General features: G+C 41.3%; 1 protein-coding gene across 1 annotated transcript in view; it reads left to right on the top strand.

The window, feature by feature from the left end:
- LTBP1 (latent transforming growth factor beta binding protein 1) overlaps nucleotides 1-15,173 on the top strand; it is a 461,583-nt gene extending 446,410 nt beyond the window's left edge. The window contains exons 30-32 of the mRNA XM_019526927.1: nucleotides 9,061-9,183; nucleotides 12,949-13,098; nucleotides 14,143-15,173. Of these exons, the coding sequence (XP_019382472.1) occupies nucleotides 9,061-9,183; nucleotides 12,949-13,098; nucleotides 14,143-14,312 (443 nt within the window). The 3' untranslated portion in view covers nucleotides 14,313-15,173. The remainder of the gene's footprint in view (nucleotides 1-9,060; nucleotides 9,184-12,948; nucleotides 13,099-14,142) is intronic.
- The last annotated feature ends 5,300 nt before the right edge of the window (nucleotides 15,174-20,473 follow it).

Here is a 20,473-nt window from a genome sequence, read left to right as displayed (position 1 = left end):
AAGGCAATCAGGTTGGTCTGACATGATCTCCCCCTAATAAATCCATGCTGATTGCCCCTGAGCATCATTTCTGATGCCGGCCCATCACAAATGTGCTCCTTGATGATCTTCTCAAAGAGTTTCCCCAGGATTGAGGTAAGACTGACAGGCCTATAGTTGCCCGGGTCCTCCCTCTTCCCCTTCTTGAAGATGGGGACCACATTTGCTACCTTCCAGTCATCTGGCACCTGGCCCAAGCACCACGATCGCTCATAGAGCCGTGCCAGGGGCCCTGCAATAACCCCAGCTAGCTCCCTAGAGATCAGCACTGCTAATGCTTACTCAAGTGAGTAGCCTACCTCTCTGCCTGAGCTGTGTGGGGCCCAATGCTTCCATCCGCGGTGACAGCACCCCCTGGGACCAGCTGGGCTGGGTGCCAGCAGGTTGGTGGTGCTTTGGGGGCACCACCACCTTGGAGGGAAGGACCAGGGTCCTGTGCAGGTCAGGGGCCACTCTGCCCACCAGCAGCTCACCCCACCCCTGCATCATGGGAGAGGCAGGTAGTCTCCAGCACCCTGTGCACTGTCGCTGCCACCTTCCCGCTGCCTGGGACTGCCCAAAAATGGCTGGCTTGTCCCTGGGGCAGAGAGGTGGCAGGAAGGCAGCTGGGTGTGCTGGCTGCAGGAGAAGGTAGCAGGGATGGTGCATGGGGCCCTGGAAGCCTGCCAAGCCCAGGCTTCCCTGAGCATGTCAGCTTCCAGTGTCCTGTGAACTGTTGCACTTTGTTCACCTCAGAGGGGTTTTACCTTACTAAGTTACAAAAAAAATGTAATTTAAAGCAGAATATACTGCCGAGTGTGTAAATAGAAATGCCATTGAAATGGAATATGCTGCCAAGCTTGTAAATAGCAACACCATTAAAGCGGTGCAAAAGGGCATTTAAACCGCTTTAAAAGCCAATTTTGTTGCATGTCAAAGGTCCTATGCTTCTTGGTTCTCCAGCCTCTGGATTTATTAGTCTTAAAGAACTGTGCAAAATGTGTTGTACTATTAGTTTCTTTTAAATCAAGGCAAAATCTGGCTCTTGTATAACTCTGGATTACAGTAGCAACTTATTTTGAGAAATATTTTAATTTTAACTGTTTGTACAAGTGACTTAGTGAAGGTGTTTTTAAATACATAAGTTATTTTTTGGTACCCTGATATGTAAAAAAACAAACAAGCAAACAAAAAAAAACAACCCCCCCAAACAAACAAATAAAGATTGGGAAATGGATTGAAAAGAAGATAGAAAATGCTCTATCTTCCCTAGATTTTGGATGGCTTAAAAGCCCTGATTGGGGGGAGGGGGGGTTGAATAAATTCCTTCATTTCCTGCCAGGCTCTTACCAAAAGAGCCCTGAAGGAGGATCTTGGAAAGCTAAAATGCCTAAACCTCAAGTCCCAAGTGTACATGTGAGTGAGTGGTTGGAAAGCCAGCAATGAAGCCACAGTAGACATAACTTGACTCTTACTATAGCTTTAACAATCTTCCACAAGCATTCGAAGGAATTATTGTTTTATGCCATCTGAGCAGCCTAAATTAGAGAATAAAAAAATATCACTGCAAGGTTTTATACTAAGCAGTTTGGTAACCTGAGTTCCTTCAACTTTAACAGGAGAGTAAGCTTTTCTGCAGGCATTTCATTTATAGTTCATTTTTGCAAGAGCATAAATATCCTCTCAGGATTACTGGAAAAACTCATTTGCTATGACCAGTGTCCTCTCCTCTTTCTTAAGTACTATGAGTTCAAAAGAAATATCTCACTGTGCATATAAGAAGACTGTCTACCACCAACTTAAAAGTCAGTTTGTAGAGCATGTCAAAGGAGTGAGGAAAGCAATATCTAAATGAAGAACAGAAATCTTTTCGGCCTTGGTTCATACATGATGCAATTTCCTGAGAGAGCACAACTTAGGCAATTTAGACTGAAGTCCAGAATCTCTGATTGGGAAGGGACATATATTTTACTTAATAAAATGCTTTCTTGGCATTGTCCTTGCCCCCAGTGAATTCTTCTATGGCAAAACTGCTGTATTTTAAAATATTTTTAGAGAATTGCAATGTTGTTGATAGCTTTGGCTCTTTTCCCTGTGATGGTGGCAGTTTTGAGGTTCTGGAAGAGTTATAAAGCTTTCTTTATGGCCAAGAATAAGGAGTTTGCTTTTGTATTGTGGTTCTGTTCTGGGGGGAGTGAGAAGGGGGTGCAGATAAAATTTTTTTTACATTTTGTCTTAACTTTAAGATCAGCTGGAGAGTTTGGTTCTGATCTTCAGATGTTCAGGCTCAATAATTTCATTTGCATGAACAGTTACCATGATTACATATATGGTCATTGCAATTTTACATGGAAAATAGATGCGTATTTGCATGACTACTATTCTGAAAGTCAGGAACCTTATGTCCATGCACTAAGCTTCAGTCAAGCTTGTCCAGATCTATCTTTTCTTTTTGTCACCCTGGCTCTCACCACCAAGCTTTCAGGGTTGGCTTCTGTGCAGGTGTGAATGAGAACCAACCTGTTTTTCCCCTAATGACACTTACCTTATATGCACAACTGAGACAGCTGTTCTTGAAAATGTAAACTGCAATTCTGGAAGAACATGCTAACTCCATGATGCAGTAGCCATCTTAAGATATACAATTGATATAGCTCATTTGTTTGGTTTGAAAGTAGATTGTGAAAAGAATTTAGAAACATATAAAGTAGTATGCATTATGTGATATTAAAAAAGCATCTCTTTCTTGAGCCATATGTGATAGGCCCTCACCCTGCCACCTGAGGAGTGGGCTGCCCCTGAGCCTACTTACCCACCATGACTTTGGGTGTTATCCATTCCTTTGTGATGTTACTCAGTGGTTCTTATCAGCTCAGAGACACCCTCCTTGGTGCATCTTCTGTGGGGCTTCTCCTCCCCTACACCTCACTCATTTCCACTTGTGTGTTATTGTGGATCCCAGGCTGTGCCTTAATGTTGTCGCAGGTGGTTTGATGTGCTGATGGAATGATGCTCCAGTGTCACAGGAGCTTGCTGTGACCTGTTACACTTGGAGAAAAAATGCTGATTCAAAAGAAAACAACATAATATGGCTCAGACTGAGCGCTGAGCAGGGCACCATTGTGCCCATTCTGAACTGCTCGCTCCTGAGCACTGAGGCTTAAGGGTCTGCTTCCTTGACCCTTCATTCCCCTTTTTCTATCTACCCCTTTTTCCCTGGGGTTTTTCCTTACTGCCTCTTGGCCAGGGGTCCCAGGGGCTCCACATGTTCCCTGTTGCATCTGCTCATGGCCAGAAGTGGTGGGTGTCCCCCGATGGCACACTTTGGGTATGTGGTTGAACTGCCAGAAGACTTGGCTGTTGCAAGCTGTCCCTCCAGGGTTCACCCTTGTTGGGCCCACTGGGCCATCCTTTCCCATCCCCAGCTAACCTTAGTGGTACCAGGCTGCTGTCATGCGCAGGCTGACCGGCTCTGCTGCTTCAGTGCGGTCTGGTCCCGGCGAGTGGGTCTGGCTCTGGGCAGGTTACCAGAGCTGTGCCCAGCTCCCTCTGGTTTTCTGTCTGAGGTCTAGATGCCCCTCTGTTTTGGCCCCCTTTAGGCTCAGGCAGGCCTGGGTCAGTTCCCTTAGCTCACTGGTTGGCAAAGGCTGCGGTGGTAATGTGCTCTTGGCAGTGGGAAGTGTATCTGGGTCTGGTTCTGGCACCCAGACACTTCCCCCCTGTGTTCCCAGCCTCCAGGATGTGTTTTACCATGTGGCCAACAGGCTATGGTCCAATCAGGGGCTGGTGCTCTGGCCAAGAAGCAGCAGCTGTACCAGTTGCATCCTGGCTACTGGGGCTGCCATGCTGAGATAAGTCAGGCAGGGGCTGCCACACATAGATATAGTAGCCCAGCTCAGGGTCAAGAGAAGAAAGAAGCGGGAGAATACAAATAAATAACAACATGTATTAGCATTGATTGCAAAATAGGAAAAATACCTTTGAATTTTTCTTTCTTTCTGTGGAAGAGATTGGTTTGAAACCATGCATTAATTTCTGCGGCAGCTTAGTAGGTAAAATATTGTCAAAATTGAGAGACAACCACACTTCTCTGTCTCCATTTCCAATTTTACTTAGTGTTTTCTGTCAGAACCTGGATCATCCCCTCTCTGGGACAGAATTTCACTTTTCTCCTACTCTTACAGTAGCAGAATCCTGTGCACCAGCCATATTTGCCTAACAGGTCCGACTAAAGTCAGTTTATGAAGTTCTTGCCTTGGGGAGCTTGTGAGCTGTGCAAAACACAATGACCCAAAACAACCTTCTTAAAGTATTTTTAATCATAACAGTAGGAAAATAAAGGGGCAAGGGAAAAAGTTTAAAACAGTAAAACAAAGAAGTCCTTCATACACCTCTATCTTACCAATTTTTTTCCTACATCTACATGGAACCCTTATATATCTGTCTTAAATGCCCCCAGCACAAAAATTCTGTATCCTTCCCCTCAAAAGGTTATGCCTTTCCTAATGCCCCTGTCTTTAGGGCTTTCCTTTTCACAGGCAGTGCTGAGAGAGCCAGTCAGACACTGTCAGATTTGAAAAAGGGAACCATTCTTTTGGAAGCTTTGAAATACTAGATTTAACAAAGACACTGCTGTCAACTGCAAAAATTTAAGATTAATCAAAGGTAAAATGTGTTGTCCTGCATATACAATCACATTGTTATTAATAACAAACAGTTTAATCACTTCACTCAACATCATCTATTAGAGTTGTAATCTTTCATTCAAATTCCACTTTAGAATCATTGTCCTCTGCTGCTTGTGAACATCTCACAGCATTTAAACATGGCATGCACTCCCTTTAGAAGCAATCATGTGTATAACTTGCCTCTGAGCAAATAGGTTGCTTAGAGCCATGTTGTACAGCCATTTATAAAACTGTCTTCTGATATGCTTATAGCTATCTGCAACGAGTACTACTAGTGTTATTTATTAACCATTCATTTATTTATAATTGTTGCATTCAAGGTAGAAAGAAAGACGTGCAAAATTTGATTATATCAGAAAAGCTTCAGTGCAAACAGGAGCAGGTTCCCATAGTCATACATTTCTAATAAAAGATTACATGATAGATTAGAATATTTTGTATTGGTAGGTGTCCAGTATAAAATACTGCCTCACAAAGACTTCAGATTCTCTGGGTCATCTGTGTCAACAGTAGGTTAACCATGGGTTCCACTTCTGTGTCACATATGGCAGTAAATAACATTTTTGCATGAGCCTAAAAGGTTGCATGGGGTTCTAAAGGCATAAATTCGAAGTGAGGTGTAGTTTTATGTACAGATATATAGAAAGTACCAATAACTCTTTATAGGAATCACTATAATGCAATGGGGATTTCAAGACATACTAACATTTTACAATGGCACAGACAGTTGTAGTCCCCAATCCAATGTTTCCTGCTTCTTTCAGTCAGAATCTTTTTAAATGTATTGAATACAGCAGGCAGAACCTGTATAAAATCAACGTAGTTAATGCCCACACCAAGCATAAAGAAGATTTAGAGAATTATGTTTCAGATCATGGCTGGGATTTTCAAAAGCACTTAGCATCAAAGTCAATAGAACTACCTTTGTGTCACTGATTTAGGAGCAAAAATAGGCCGACATTGCACATTTAAAAATCCTACCACGTGTTAATGAAACAAGAGACTGACAAGAGAGTGAATTATCAATTTTGCAACTCATCCCAGTTTCCTAGCATTCTCTCACTACTCACTGCACTGATTTCAGTGGAATTGTTCAGTTTGTAATGATAGGCCTTTGTTCCACAAAAAAGTCCTAGTTTTCTCATTCTGATATATTTAATACTTAACATTCTTTTCTTTTTTCTTTTCTTTTTTTTTTGATTTATGACAAATCTATACAGAAAATTCAGGGCAGGAAAGCAGGTCAACTTTTTTAAGCCATAAGTGTCAAGAAGCATTTATTCCATATGGGAACATATTAGCCATTGCCTTCTTATTTTAACCAAAAGTGTTGACAGCCACTTGCATTCTGTTTATATTCAGTTGTATTTCTTCCAGGTTTTCTTTGCATTGGATATTCTTTCTGTTCAAAATATTTTCTTCAGAGGTGTAATGCTCTTGGTTAAAAACATTCTGCACAAAGTGTTGTGAGGCTTAGTGGTATATTGCTGGATATTTGTTCTGTAAAACATGATTTATACATAGAAATTTAAAAATGACATACCAAAAAATCCACCAGCTACCTTTGCTTTATACAAACAGGTGCATCTTTTTTGTTAATTTTATTTTTGATTTTTTTTGTGTTGGTGCTCAAGAAATTGAAGACAGGATAACATTAGCTGAATCCAAGGAAAAATGTAAAATGCCTGAAGAACAGTGTTTTCTTAGAAATCTTCCAGTCCGTGTGTCTCAGTATATCTCTCTAGCTGAGCTGTGCTGCTTAGAGAAGTTAAGGCTCTGCCCTCAGTCCTCCGTCACAGCGCAGCTGAATGCAGGGAAAATACCAACCCAATAAAGCCTATTCCTTCTTATTTTTAGTTCCTTGCATGCACTGACTGGTAATGCAAAGAGGTGGCTTGTGTAGGTAATGGCATTAAGTGATGGTTTCTTTTATCCAAGTCAGAAAAATGAATATTTAAGGTTGTAGTAGATTCCCTTTGCCAGAAGGGGTCATCGCTTTTCAAAGAAATTTCCTCTACTTTTTCTATCATTCAAAGACCATCTGAATATCTAAGTGCTTAGATAACAATGATGGGCTCCCTATAAAACAATAAATAAAGGTTGAGGATGCCCCTGGCTGCCCAGTCTCTAACTGCACTTTTCCATAGTGTTCTTGCTACCCTGTTGTTGACAGGTAGAGAAGCCGTCCCAGATGCGGCTGATGTTCTCTGTGAAATAAGATGACAAGCAACATGTATTCTGTTTCAAGCTTGAATTGAGACAGTCTGACTTTTCAAAGCTTCTTGCTGTCTGGAAGAGTTCGGAGAGTCAGCTGACTTGTTAATGAGAGTAGGCTGGACTCTGGGTAGCATTAGGGGCCGTTTCTGCCCTGTGTCTAGTCTGTTCTGTATAACTCCTTTTGCTGCCCTTGTTACCATAGTACCTGAATGCTTTCCAGCTGCACATAAAGAACATAATATGTCATGTATTGTTTGTTCTTTCATCTCCTGCCTAGAAGGAGAAGGGTGCACAGTGCAATGTTTTGGTAAGGTGTTTTGCTTATTGAGGGTGGTTTGGGGAAACATTTGTTTTTAATATTCATGCACCTTTGCATTTGTTAGAGAAGGCAGGTCAGAGAAATGTATTTTGTACTTGGAGTGGAAGGTGGCAAGGTTTGGGATGGTTTTTGGTTTCTGATGGAGCCCCATAGTCTTGGTCTCGGTATCCTGTCACAATGACAGAGACTGGATGCTGAAAAGGAGAGTGAATCAGGGATGACCTCGTTTTTTCCACTGTTCCTCTCTCACACGCAGCCTCCAGTGTTTAAGATCTAGAAATTGTTGTACCCTTAACTTCCACACTCAATAGCTAGTGATGCTCCTTTCCTCCAAGAATTTGTCCAATTCTTTTTTGAACCTGGGTAAACTGTCAGCTTCCTCAGCATCTGGTGGCAATGAGGTCCACACTTTAATTACATGCTGTGTGGAAAAGAACTGTTTTTTGTTAGCTTAAACATACTACTTGTTTCATTTTGAGAATGTTATTGTGCCGGAGGCATAAAGCTGTTGACCACAATCTCCAACTGCACTTTTATGTGGTCTTCTTTCTACCCTATTGTTGACAGGTAGAGAAGCCATCCCAGATGTGGCTGATGTTCTCTATGAAATAAGATGACAAGCGAAATGTATTCTGTTTTGAGCTTGAATTGAGACAGTCTGGGTTTCCAAAGAGGTTTGCTGTCTAGAAGAGTTCTGCCACAATCAATTCTTGGGGCTTCTTGTTATTTTGGGTTTTTAACCTTCCTGTTTTTTCTGTCACTGGCTTTCTGAAAGCGAGGCAATCTGCATGGGAAGAGCTGCTTGAATGCTAATGTTATATGTAGCAAGAGTCAAGGAGACCATGTCATGCCATGTTTCACTGATGTTTTTATTCAAAAGCGTTTGCCTTGCATACAAGTTATTATGTAATGGTAATAGTAGTTTTAGAGGTAGCACTAAGGTATCTAACTTACACTGCAGGCCAAACAGGAGATATAATGGTGACATAACAGTCTATTAGATGAGTCATCAGCGGTGAGGATCAAATCCATGACACGGGCTTCTAAAGTTATGAGCTTCTACTGCCTAAACTAAGGAACTGCTTTGTTAGCTTAAAGCCAGGGATAGAATCATAAACCGTGGAGTCTAGCCTTGTGCAGGTGACAGAGAGCTACTCTGTGTAAGTGTGATGTCTGTCGTAAAGTAGGTTTCCCGGTCTGCTTTTCCCCCTGAATCCTAAAGCTCACACAGAACTGTTAAGCAAATCTATGGTTTTAAGGCATAGTCTGCATCACAGGATGATGAGAAGGAACCACTTTGGAAGGGGTAGAAGTATTCTTCTCCCTGACTGGCTCAGGTCTGGCCAGTGGAGTGTGTGAGACAGCCAACCCTCTTTCCCTGGCTCATGCCAGCCCTAGTTTTGGCTGGGATCAGCCTTTTCAATCAAGGAATGCAATGACTATAATTGCAGGAAGCCCCTATTCCTGGCTGTACTGGGAGAGGAAGCTAGCATCTCCTTGCCTTCCTGTCCCTTACCTCTTCATTGGACCAGCCAAAAGCCATGAACATTTTTAATGTTTTTATTATTTTTATTCAAATCCATCCATGGTGCCAAACCATTGAAGTCACCACAGGGATGAATTTGGCCCATTATATTTTAATGACATTCTTCTTGAAGAGAGAACATGTTGTGGGAGCTGCAGATGTATGGTGTTTCTAGGAAGAACTGTTTATTTTCCAGCTAATAGGAAGCACAAGGCACTGGGACTGATGTGGTGCAGCCCTTTTTACAAGTGTTTAGTATTATATCTTATTTTGCTTTCTCCCCCCACCCCCAGAGGATTATGCCCAGCTGTGCAACATTCAGTTTCCAGGATCTCGGCGACCATATGGAGAAGATGCTTTGATCGACTTCGAAGAACAGTACACTCCAGAAACTAACCCGTACTTTGTTGAAGACCGTAAGCAAATTTCACTGTTATGTAAACTGCTTGAAATTAAGGTTTTAACTTGGATTACTTCCCTGTAGTTGGCTCTGTTCTTCTGTTTGCTTCTGAGTAATATGGCCTATTTATGTTCTAGTTATTCCTCTGACATTAACTCTCTGTCAGGTGTTCTGGTCAAAGAGCCAGGGGTTGTAAACGAGCCCAACCGGGCTCAATGTCTAATATTATCTTTAAATATAATGAAATCATATATGCCAATAAGATGACATTTATATTTACCAACAGATTTACTGCTAAACCTCCAAAGAATTGTTGGTTTTCCTTCTCACAAATTAATTTCCTTTACAGCATGCAACGAACTCCTTTGGGGTGTATTTAGAAAAGAAAAAAAATCATCATGTTAGCATTCAGTGATTTTCCAGAAGAACCTGTATGGTAGGTGGAGTGTGCAAATTGCTTCCACTCAAAGAGTAATAACCTAGCACAGCAAGATCGCAGTGCATGATGTACCTGGGCTTTTAAATTAGAATGCCAGTGCACACACACATCAAGTAGGTCATGAGGAAAGTAAAGGTCTTGCTAGAGAAATCTTAGGTAAGGCGAGTTTTACATTTATGCTTCAGAAAACACGTAGCTCCTTTACTGAATAAAGGCAGACAGCAGGGTAGAGACGCACCTTATAGACTAACTGAATCAGAGATGTGTAAGCTTTATCAAATAAAGGCCTGATTCAGCTCATTTCAAAGTGAATTGAAAAATTCCAGTTTACTTAAATGGATGTTGAATCAGACCAGAAAATGTGGACTGTCTTCAAATCAGTTTGATACCTGTATTCTAGGCCTAAATTTGGTCTAGCATATATCCTCATAGTGTCACACCAGAAACAAAATGGAGGCAGCAGAAAGAACCAGGAATTTCAATTGCCTTTGTCCTTTTAGCCTACAGCTACTATTTGTCTCATTCCCAAAGCATCTCTTTTATACAATGTCAGTATTTATGCTGACAATGGGTCAGTATTTAAAACAGGGTAATAGAAACCAAAGTGATAGTTCTGAAAGGGCAAGAGGACTAGAATGAGGAACAAGTGTCTGAAATGTATTCCTTTCACTAATTGCATTTTATGTCAGTACATCCTACAGAAAATGGTCTAATTACTTCATCCTGATATAGACTAGCAAGCTTTATACACAGTATTACAAGATTAAACCTTTTTATATCCAGATTATTTTCATTAAGACATACTGTGTGCGGATCTATAACTAAATGGTTACATTGATTAAAATGATCAAAGCACGATGGAAAATGCAGGAAAAGATGACTATGACAACTATCATGGCAAAGAGATTTAGTGGAAGGAAAAAAAAAGTATTTCCTCAAATTATGAGCAATGATAAAAGATTTTCCATGGATAAGTGGTGAGAAAAAACTGAGTCATGCTAAGAAATATTGAGAGATGTCAGAGCTCGCTTTCTCTCACTTTCACATCCTGCCACTAATTCAGAAACAACAGTGGAAAATGAACAGAGGGTAAAACCCCAAACAGCTGTGTGGCTTCTTCTGGCCACAACTAAATCAACTTCATATGCTTATGACAAATACTAGCTTACTGCAATGTGAAATCATGACAAGTACCCAGGATTTCTGTCCTTTTGGATATTTTAGTCAGCTGCTGTTGTTACTATTGTTCATGATAAATATTTATACTATGGTAGTATTGAAAAGGTCCTATTAGGTGTGAGACCCGTTGTACTGAGCACTGAACAATCCCAGAAAAGGAGTAGTTCTACCCTGCCCTGCAGGGCCTGAAGTTCAGAGCCTGTACATCAGTTAAATATGTTTTAGCTTTATTACCATCACACTCCATTAGAACTACACGTAAAGTTTTGTTACTGGCTGCAAACAAGTCGAGAAATAGATGTGCAAAATGGCTTGGAGTGCATACATTCTTGTTTTAACCAGTTTTAGCTGGTTAAAATTTCAACATGGTACATGTGAGCTCTTTGTAGAATAAATGATGACTTTCATTTGTAAAGAATTTATTTAAGAGCCCCACCTTTTCCCTTCTTGGCAGTATTTGGTTTTCATAATTAGCTGTCTGTATGAGGGCCCAGAAGAGGCCTTCTATTTAAAGGAGCCACACATAAGCTCTGTAAGTGGACTTAAAAATATAATGGAAATTTGAGATAAAGATTCTTGCTAGTTTATAGTAAATCAAAACAATCTACTCAATGCATTTGTCATGCTACTGCACCTTTCTGACATTTTAACAGGAAACTATGTAATGATCCTGACTGTATATGAAGGTATGGGCTTCATATAAACATACATTCACGTGCATTTCAGCAAGGAGTCCCCGTGTATTTGCATATTATTCTGTTACGTCTCTATAGAACTGATGAAATACTGATTAAATACTGTAGAAATTCACCTCAGTGTATCAGTTGGCATGACCTTGTGAGCACCCAAACAACCTGAAGATATTGATGTCGGAGCTACCCAAGCAGAGGACATGGGGGGTGAGGACAGAGGGAGTAGAGGGGGAAATGTTGGGAATGTCAAAGAAAATAAGAGAGAGGACAGGATGGAGTAGAGTGAAAGAAGTAAAATGAGAAAGGCATAAAGGCCAATGTGAAAAGACAAATAAAAGAACAGCAAGAAAGGGAGAAAAGAATAGAATAGATAGTTCAGCTGTTGTGCTTATCAAATCTCTGTAGCAACTAATCACAAATCTATGAACAGGTTTTAGATATACCTGTTAGTTAAGTTAACATATGGTTGTTGTTAGGAAAAATGCAGTCCAACCCTTTCCTTCCCAAGTGGTACAACTCAGACGTTATGCTTTTCCCAAAGCCTTTTGGTATGGTTGACCGCCATCTACAGTTCTGTTTGAACACTGCCTCCAAGAACGGAAAGACAATTGTGTAGTTTTAACTTGTTGGTTCTCAGATAGACAGATTATTTTTACTGAATTTCAGTGAGAAGTTATACTCTTTTATTTTAAAATACATGCAATCTTTGTCATTTATTATCATGTATCTGTATAGATGCCCTAATGTGGATAAGGGATCCTTCATAACAGTAAGCTATTGAGAGAGAGTTTCCATTTAAGTCCCTATCCCAGAATCTTCACAATCCAGGATTATAACAAGATGCAATTATAAATTATAGGTGCTTATACTGGCAGCCACCTCCTAAGTGCTATCCAATGCGTTATTAACCAAAACCACAGTAGGCTGCTGGTCTCTAATTTCATTTTACTTCCCTCAAGGCATTTGGGACCAAAGATTTTTTTTACATGTTTGTTCTAAATTAATTACAGTGCAGCTTTTCCCTTCTCCTTTTCATAAGGTTATTTAAGAAGGGTTTGTTTTATCATTCTTTTCTTTTTTTAAAGAATTACCCTACAATTCTCACTTTGCTGTGCTTAAGTAAAAGCTGATATAATTATAGGGCGTGGGTCAAAAAGATTTTTAATATAAATTGATGGTGTGTTATTATGCAATTAATAAGAATAAGCATTGTCTTTAAAATGCAGATCAGGGATTTTAATAGTAGTGAAAAAGTGAGAGTTCAAACCATTTCAGCTTCATTTTGAAATATATCTGGCTGTGCTTATAGTGCACATAAAATTCTAAGTCTGTTAAAGCTGACCCATTTTCTATAAAGTTGAGACACTTCCCAAGACACCTCTGAGGAAATTGAAGAGTTTTACTAGACGACTGTACAGAAGGATTCAGAACTGCTCTGTAACTTATTTGTTTCTAATGTTTCTCCATCCAGGTTTTCTAAACAGCTTTGAGGAATTACAAGCAGAGGAATGTGGCATTTTGAATGGATGTGAAAATGGCCGATGCGTGAGAGTTCAGGAAGGTTATACTTGTGACTGTTTTGATGGCTACCACTTGGACATGGCCAAAATGACTTGTGTTGGTGAGCATACAGTGCACTGTTCCATATGCAGCTTGTTTTCATTTTGTAACCAATTTACTCACACATTTCTGTGGGAGATACGGGGCAAAGTATATCAGCAACAATTTACTTGACTCAGTAGTAATTATAAGAAGAACCATGCTAGGGTACCTGTATCACTTTCAGTACAGAGTGAGCTATTGTGGTAAGGTACCAAGATGCACGTTTATTCAATCTTGTTTAAAATATTTTTTTAAATACTAAAACTACTAGTATGTATTAGCTAGTTTGCTGTAAAAGCCTAGCAGATATAAGACAACAGTGGTTTTACTGAACTTGTAGCAGAGTATTATCCAGCTCACCCCCCCCCCCGTTCACCTCTCCTAGCTACAGCGTGGTAAAAAATACCGGTCTTATATCGGCTACGATTTTACAGTAAGCTACCCCGTTCTGCAAGTGAAGGCATATCTCTAGTGTGCCCCAGTCCAATGCTACGAAGTGTTGCTCTAGGGGTGAGAGGTGCTCTGGTCTCCTCAGGTGCTTAGTCCTAAGGCTCTGTGCTCAGAGTACCAATTAGTGCCAAGAGAATTTGTGAATTTTTTAATATAGACATCTAAGAATACTAGTGAAATAAAAAATGAGATTAACTCACATTAATAAGTCATTGAACAGTCATCAGCTGGATATATGTATAAGTGAGTGTTGTTAATGATAGTTTTTATTTCCTAACAACCTTATGCTGAAGTCAGACTGGCAGCGATCTGTGAGTGAAAGGCTCTTTCACCCAGTAGTGATTCCCTATGATGTCCATCCACTATTTTCTCCTCCATTTAAATTGTATGAATTACAAATCTTTGGGCCCAGCCTGACCTCACTCTGTCAAGTCTGAAGTTAATACTCAGTTTCCCACTTTTTCATTCAACACATTCTATCATTGCTAATGATACAGTGGAATTCCATCTCGTGCTTCTGACAGGAAATAGTCTCTGTGGAAAGGAAAGGCTATGTTAGCGTGTTTAGTTCATTCATTCTTTTATCTACGTGTTCTGGTGTTTCCTTCTGCAGATGTAAATGAGTGCAACGAACTGAACAACAGAATGTCTCTCTGCAAAAATGCCAAGTGTATTAATACAGAAGGTTCGTACAAGTGTTTGTGTCTGCCAGGCTATGTACCTTCGGACAAGCCAAACTACTGTACACCACTGAACTCAGAAATAGACAGTGAACTGGAGTAAAAGAGAAGCTTCATAACCTAAGCCCATATACCCTGCACTGTATAAAGAAAAAAAGGAAAGTATTTAACTTGAGATGAGGATGCATCTAATTTGAAGCATTGACTACATGGAAAACAGCATTAAAAGGTGTCGTCTTGAAAGTGAAATGTGATGAGTTGATATACATCAACTTCATGGCAGTGACAGAGCAAATGGACACATTTCTCTATATGGAAGAAACAATCAAGTATATAGTGTGTTCATAAGAAAAATTAATTCAAAATAGGTAAAACAGTGCTGTTATTTTAAACAGAAGGGGTTTTTGTTTTGTTTTTTACTATTGCTTGATTAATTTGGCATTTAAATAGTGGTGAAAATATTTTATATTACTTTTTCATTTCTGATTGTGCAGTTCTTTGCCTACTGTTTCTCTTCAGATCTACTTTCTGATCAGTGCAAATCCTTTGATACAGATATTGTTAGGCCATTTTATAAAAATGATTGCACAGGGTAATGCTCCTCTTTGTCTGGAACATTGATCAGTGACTTTTTAAATTGCCAGCTGTCTGCCCTGTGGAGCAGGTGCTGTTTGTTTTCAATGTTTATACACCTTGGAGAACAGTCCTTTATATGCATTTTGTATTCTTTATGGTCTTTTACTGCACTTACAATCTTTTAGAAACTTTCTTGCCAAGTTTCAAAGCTGCTAGTGGACAACCAATGGATTCCTTTTGTACATTGAAACAAAAGATTTGAGCTCACGTCCTATTGTAATATGTAAATTGAACACAAAAGAGATCTTGTATGATTACCCTAACATATTAAAGCTGTATATTAAAACTCAATAAAAATCACCTTTTTTTTTAGAAAAGCGGCTGTTCACTAATCGTAGGCTTTTTATTTCTTTCCTGGCTTTACTGATCTGTATTGATATTTGTGTTACGAGAGTCAACAAGATGAGGCTGAGACCACAGTCAAAGCCAAAGTAGAGCTTACTAATTGATATTCCCTATTCACAATTGGGATTCAATTACACTAGTGCAATTTTAAAGATCCGTCTTGCTGCTTGTTTCTTTTCTCGTTGTTTTATGAATGCCATGACTTTTGTGAATGGGTACCTGAAGCTGGGTTTATGGGCAAGATTTTGAAACACACCTAAGGGAATAAGGTTGACTTGGAAGTTAACTTTCACTCGGGCATGTGTTCTCAACTCCCTTACGCACTTCTGAAAATATCTCTGCTCAAGCCTTAGGCACTTACGTAAGTGGCCTCATTTTCTCAAGTACTGAGTGGAATCAGGCAATTTTTTTGGATAAATAATACATTATTAAATGCCAAATCTTTTTGTGCCTTTAGTTTTTAAATGACTGTTTAGTTTTAGAAATGCTGAAATGTTTTAGCTTTGACATTTTTCAACTTTTCTACTTTCTTTTGGAAATGGCATTTTTCATTTAACAAATTGTCTAAATCAAAAGAAAAGAATTGTCAGAAAACTAAGCAAAACATTTAAGTTGGGGACTTCACCAAAAATGTCTATTTCTATTTAATCCATACTGAATCATTTTATGACTTTTTTTTGTTTGGCTTCAGCCATTCAACTGAAAAATATGTTCAGAATCCATCTCTAGTGCTAAGAACTAGCTAGTTCCATTAAAGTCAGTGCAATTTTCCATATAAATAAAAGCTTTAAGCCTTGAGTAACTGTTGTACAAGCTGTTAGAGGGGAGGGCCATGCTGGTGAGGTACTATCCAGTAGGACTGATTAAGACACAGCAAAAGAAGCAGGAATGGGGAGACAAGGTATGGTGGAGATTATAGTGAGCAGGAATAGGCAAGGGAAAAAGACCCAGAAGCAGGAAATAAAGCAAAGGAGACAATCGTGGGAGGGACTTCAAGAAGTAGAGAGGGGAAAAGACCATACTTTTGTTCATATTTGTATTATGTGCCTATCTGACACAAGCCACAGGTTCCACTTCTCTCATGCTTTCTCAGCTAGAGGCAAAAGTTTTTCCTCTTGTCCTAGCTGTAAGCATACGGAAGTGGCAGGTAGGACAGAAAAGCCATGTCCTGTCACAGTTCTTTGTGCAAGCATCATATTCCTCAGGCACGTGGTGGCGGTTCCGGTGCTTTAGGGGGAGAGAAAGAAGAGTGCAGTGGAGGTGAAAACAAAAAGGGTTGAACAAAGAACAGAGAGGTTTAGCACGAGCTGAAAGATACATGGAAAGAAGTTCAATGGTCATAAAGTAATGGGAGGTGAAAACAGACTGAGAAAGGACCTGAAAAAGCCGATGTCTTGAAGTGAAAGAAAGCAAAGGTATGAACAGTAGGTTTTATATAAAGATCATCATTGGCAACGTGTAGGGGGTGCATGTGGGTGCACGTGCACCCCCTGAGATTGGCCATGCGCCCCCTGGAAGTGCCAGATGCGAAACTGGAAGTGCACTTCTGGTTTTGCCGTTGGCTCAGCAATTGGCTGCTGGGGGACTCCCCCTCCCCGTCAGCGATCTGGTGCCCCCCCAGACTCAGGAGGCACCAGTCACCCATGAAGATGATTACAAAAAAGTTGGCGTGAAAGCAGACCACAGGTCAAGGCCAGACCTTATAAAGAGCTCCAGACCCTATGTGCTGAGCTTGTTTGAAAATCTGCCAACTTAAATGTGTATGCAAATGAGGGAGAATGTCTGCTAAAAACCTGTCTGTGCAAGCCCAGTGGTGGAGCAGGACAGAATGAGATTACACCTCTTAGTTTTAAGTGCCATCAGCAGTCTTTCACACTGTGGCCCCTAAGAACAACTCTGTTCCAAAGTGATTGTCAATCCCCTTTACATCAGACAGTCCTCAACAAAGAGTAGTACCCATCTCCACAGCAATTGACTCCCTTAGACTAACTCTCTGTTTCCCCTCAGCAGACTCCAAGGTTTCCCTGTACAGTGGAGCTTTCACAAAATATTTAAATAGCTCTCCTTCAATTTCTTCATTGGGTTTTTGGCCTCAAAACAGCTAAACTCAAACAAAAAATAGATGCCCAGTTTTTTGAAGGAGATTAAAAGGATTGCACTTCTCTTCCTCCTCCCCACTACAGCAAATAGCAGCCAGGGACATCCAGCTGCTGGACCTCAGCTGGCAGTTACTGTGCACTCAGGGTCTACACCAGTGGTCTCCAACCTTTTTAAGTAGGAAATCACCTTTGGCATTAAAAGCAACCCAAGATCTACCAGGCGCTGCCACCCCCTGCCCCACCCCCCACCCAGCAGGTAAGTCTGTGGGGAGGGAAGATGGAGGCAGAGGGAGAAAAAAATCACCTCCCCGGCAGGTAAGTCCCACCCGGCTGGGGCCCCACGCAACTTACCCTTGCTCCTGCCTCTGCGGCATTGTGCCTCACTATAGGGGCCTCAGTCTAGTCCCTTCCCTTCCCCATGAACGGACCTGCTGGGCTGGAGTGTGTGCATGCACACGGGCACTCAGCCTCCAACCCCAGCCTCAGATCAACTCCAAGAGGCTCCTAGATCTACTGGTGGATCAAGATCCACTGGTCGGTGAGCACTGAGGCAGTTTGGTAAGTTATCTGGAAAATCTCTTCAGTGAGACCAAGAGAAACTCAGTGACATGGAACTGGGGGAGAAGGGCCAGGTTTTCTCCAGGGTCTGCCCCTGCCTCTCCCCTAGACAAGGAGCCCCTAATTCCCATGGTTTGCAGAGCAAGCAGGAAATTTCACTGGACTCTGCTGTATCTTGGGGGGGAAGGCTTTGCAAACAAAAAAAAGAAATGGCTTCTTCTGATTGACATAGGGTAAGTTTAGCTCTTCAAGCAGTGAGAAGGGTATAAAACATCTCTTCTCACAGGCTGCTGATATGGAAAGTGCTGGCTCAAGTAACCTTTCTGTTACTATGATTCACTTGTGTCCAGTGGCTCTGGCACCTCATTCACATTTGGTTCCTTGTTCGGCCTGGACCCAGCAGCAAAGCATATGGTGGAAAAAGTGGTTCCAATCATCTTCCTTGGGACAAGGACTTGTCTTTCCCATCCAGCCTCTCCAGAGCAGCTCATTATGTGGCTACCCTTTTTCTCCAGAGGCGGAAAGGCAGGATCCATGCCTGTAGACTGTTCATTCAGGCCCCCTAGTAACACTATATGCCCATCACAGCTCACTCTTCCCTCCCCCTTCCATTAAAGATCTGGCCCATAGGCTGGCAAAGGGTATTGCTCATTCGTCCACTCTTATAAAGAGACTGTAGAAAGTCCTAATATCTCTCATGAATCTCTAGATCTTCTAACGAAGAGAAATCTTTCAAGCAGAGGTCTTGACATGGTATCTCAGGCGCTCAATCATGTGCCCCAGAATTAAGCAGAAACAGGGAACTGATTTCACAGGTATTTACTTCTAGAAATACAAAACACCAATGTATCCCAAACAAAAACCATCTGAATCATTAGTTAGAGTTAAGCACAGTCAAACAGGCCAAGCGAATTTCCTTCTTAATCCCACAGATGGAAGAATATGAGCCTCATTGGGACTAAAGCTGGATACAACAGCCCCAACCTCAAGCACACTGGTTTTTGTTGTTTTTATTTGGAAGGCCTATATTCAAGGTGGAGGCACTGATTGCAAGCGCAGTTCCTGCCTTTCTGCCCATCAAAAAATCCTATGTTAAACTTAAACCTCATTAGGAGACTACGATGATTAGGATTTCCTGTACTTTTTAAACGCTCCAAGACACATCCTGGGGCAAAAGTGACTCCTGCTGAGAAAAGTGGAACTGCAGCTTAAACTCCAGTATCCTTCTGCATATTTGTTGATGAACATTTTAGGGGCCATAAAGAAAAAGCAGTCACTGTGGAGTTAAAAGCAGGTGAGAGTCCCTTTCTCCTTCCTGTGGATCTCCAGGCTACCTGAGGTCTTTTCCTCCAGATTCCAGCATGGAGGTTGCACCTTAAGAGGGGGCTACTGATACCTTTCCTGAGAGGTGGATGCTCAAGACTGAGATTCACTGGAAAAAACAACCATCTTTTGTCCTGGGGCTCCCAAGGTCTAGACACATCCCTTCTCTATGAGGCACATTTCAAAGGTATCCCTCATTTGGGGTGCAAGCAACCTTAAAAATGGGTATGTGATTCAAAAGAACTTGCACATGGCCCCTAGGATGAGTTTCTCATTTTCCCCAGAATAAAGTAAAATAAACCTGGTCAGCAAGACTCTCCACAGCCTTAGACAAGAAAAGGTACAGTAGTCCTTCTCCTGTATATTAGAAAGATAGAACCAGTCCTCTGCAGAAAGAGTTGTTTTGCAAAAGTAAGAGTGATCCTTTGTGGTACATAGTATAGCAATGGTATGCAACCCATCTGGGGCCTCAGGTCTCCGCACATCCACGAGAAGATCAACACTCCAGGCAGAGCTTTAAATCCATTGTTATGGCATGGATGTAATCATCATATCCATCTCCCTAAAAATTCAGAATGTAAAAATAAATCTATTGGAGATTTACAGAAGATGGTATCAGGGTGACTTACCCAGTGATACTTCCATTACAGCAACAGAGCTACTTTTCAACAGAGGACTGTACACCCTTTTCTTTACATGGATAGTCACATGCCATATCCCTTCATTCAACAGAACAAGATGCATCAAGCTGTTGTTGGTGTGACCTTCTCTTCACATTATAAATGGTCTAGTAGTCTTCATTAAAACCCTCCAGGAACGTAGCTTTGAAGAAACAAATGAAAGACCCAGTTGCAGCCTTGCCTACTCCCTTTGCACTGCTCAGTTGCCACAGAGGGCCTATCCCCACAAGCACATGCATGCGCAGAGGAGCGTGTTTTCCATGGGACAAATAGCAGCAGCTATTTGTGCTGTTGCTATTTGTCCCTGGGCATGCCCCTGCATGCACTCTCTGGTGCACAGCAAAAGGACATGAATGGGGTGGGGGAGGCTGAGGTCAGCAGCTGTTCTGGCCCCACCAGCCTTACCTGAGGTCCTGGGGGCTTCCTAGAGCGCCAGCAACATGAAGCCAACTGTTTGGCTCCAGTTTATGGTAGCACACACTGTTGCCACATGCGCCATGCTACTTTTTTAGCGGCAGTTTTTTCTTACACTGGGATCTCTGGACGCCAAAAAAAACTGCTGCACTGCAAAGTAGTGTGGCACATGGGTGCACGTGCACTGCATGCAGTTTGCAGTGCCTCAA

This window comes from Gavialis gangeticus, unplaced genomic scaffold (genome assembly GCF_001723915.1).
Source record: "Gavialis gangeticus isolate Ggan-Ray unplaced genomic scaffold, GavGan_comp1, whole genome shotgun sequence".
Lineage (NCBI taxonomy): Eukaryota > Metazoa > Chordata > Crocodylia > Gavialidae > Gavialis > Gavialis gangeticus.
The sequence above is the reverse complement of the archived record's forward strand: the minus strand, read 5'-3'. Positions and strand labels throughout refer to the sequence as shown.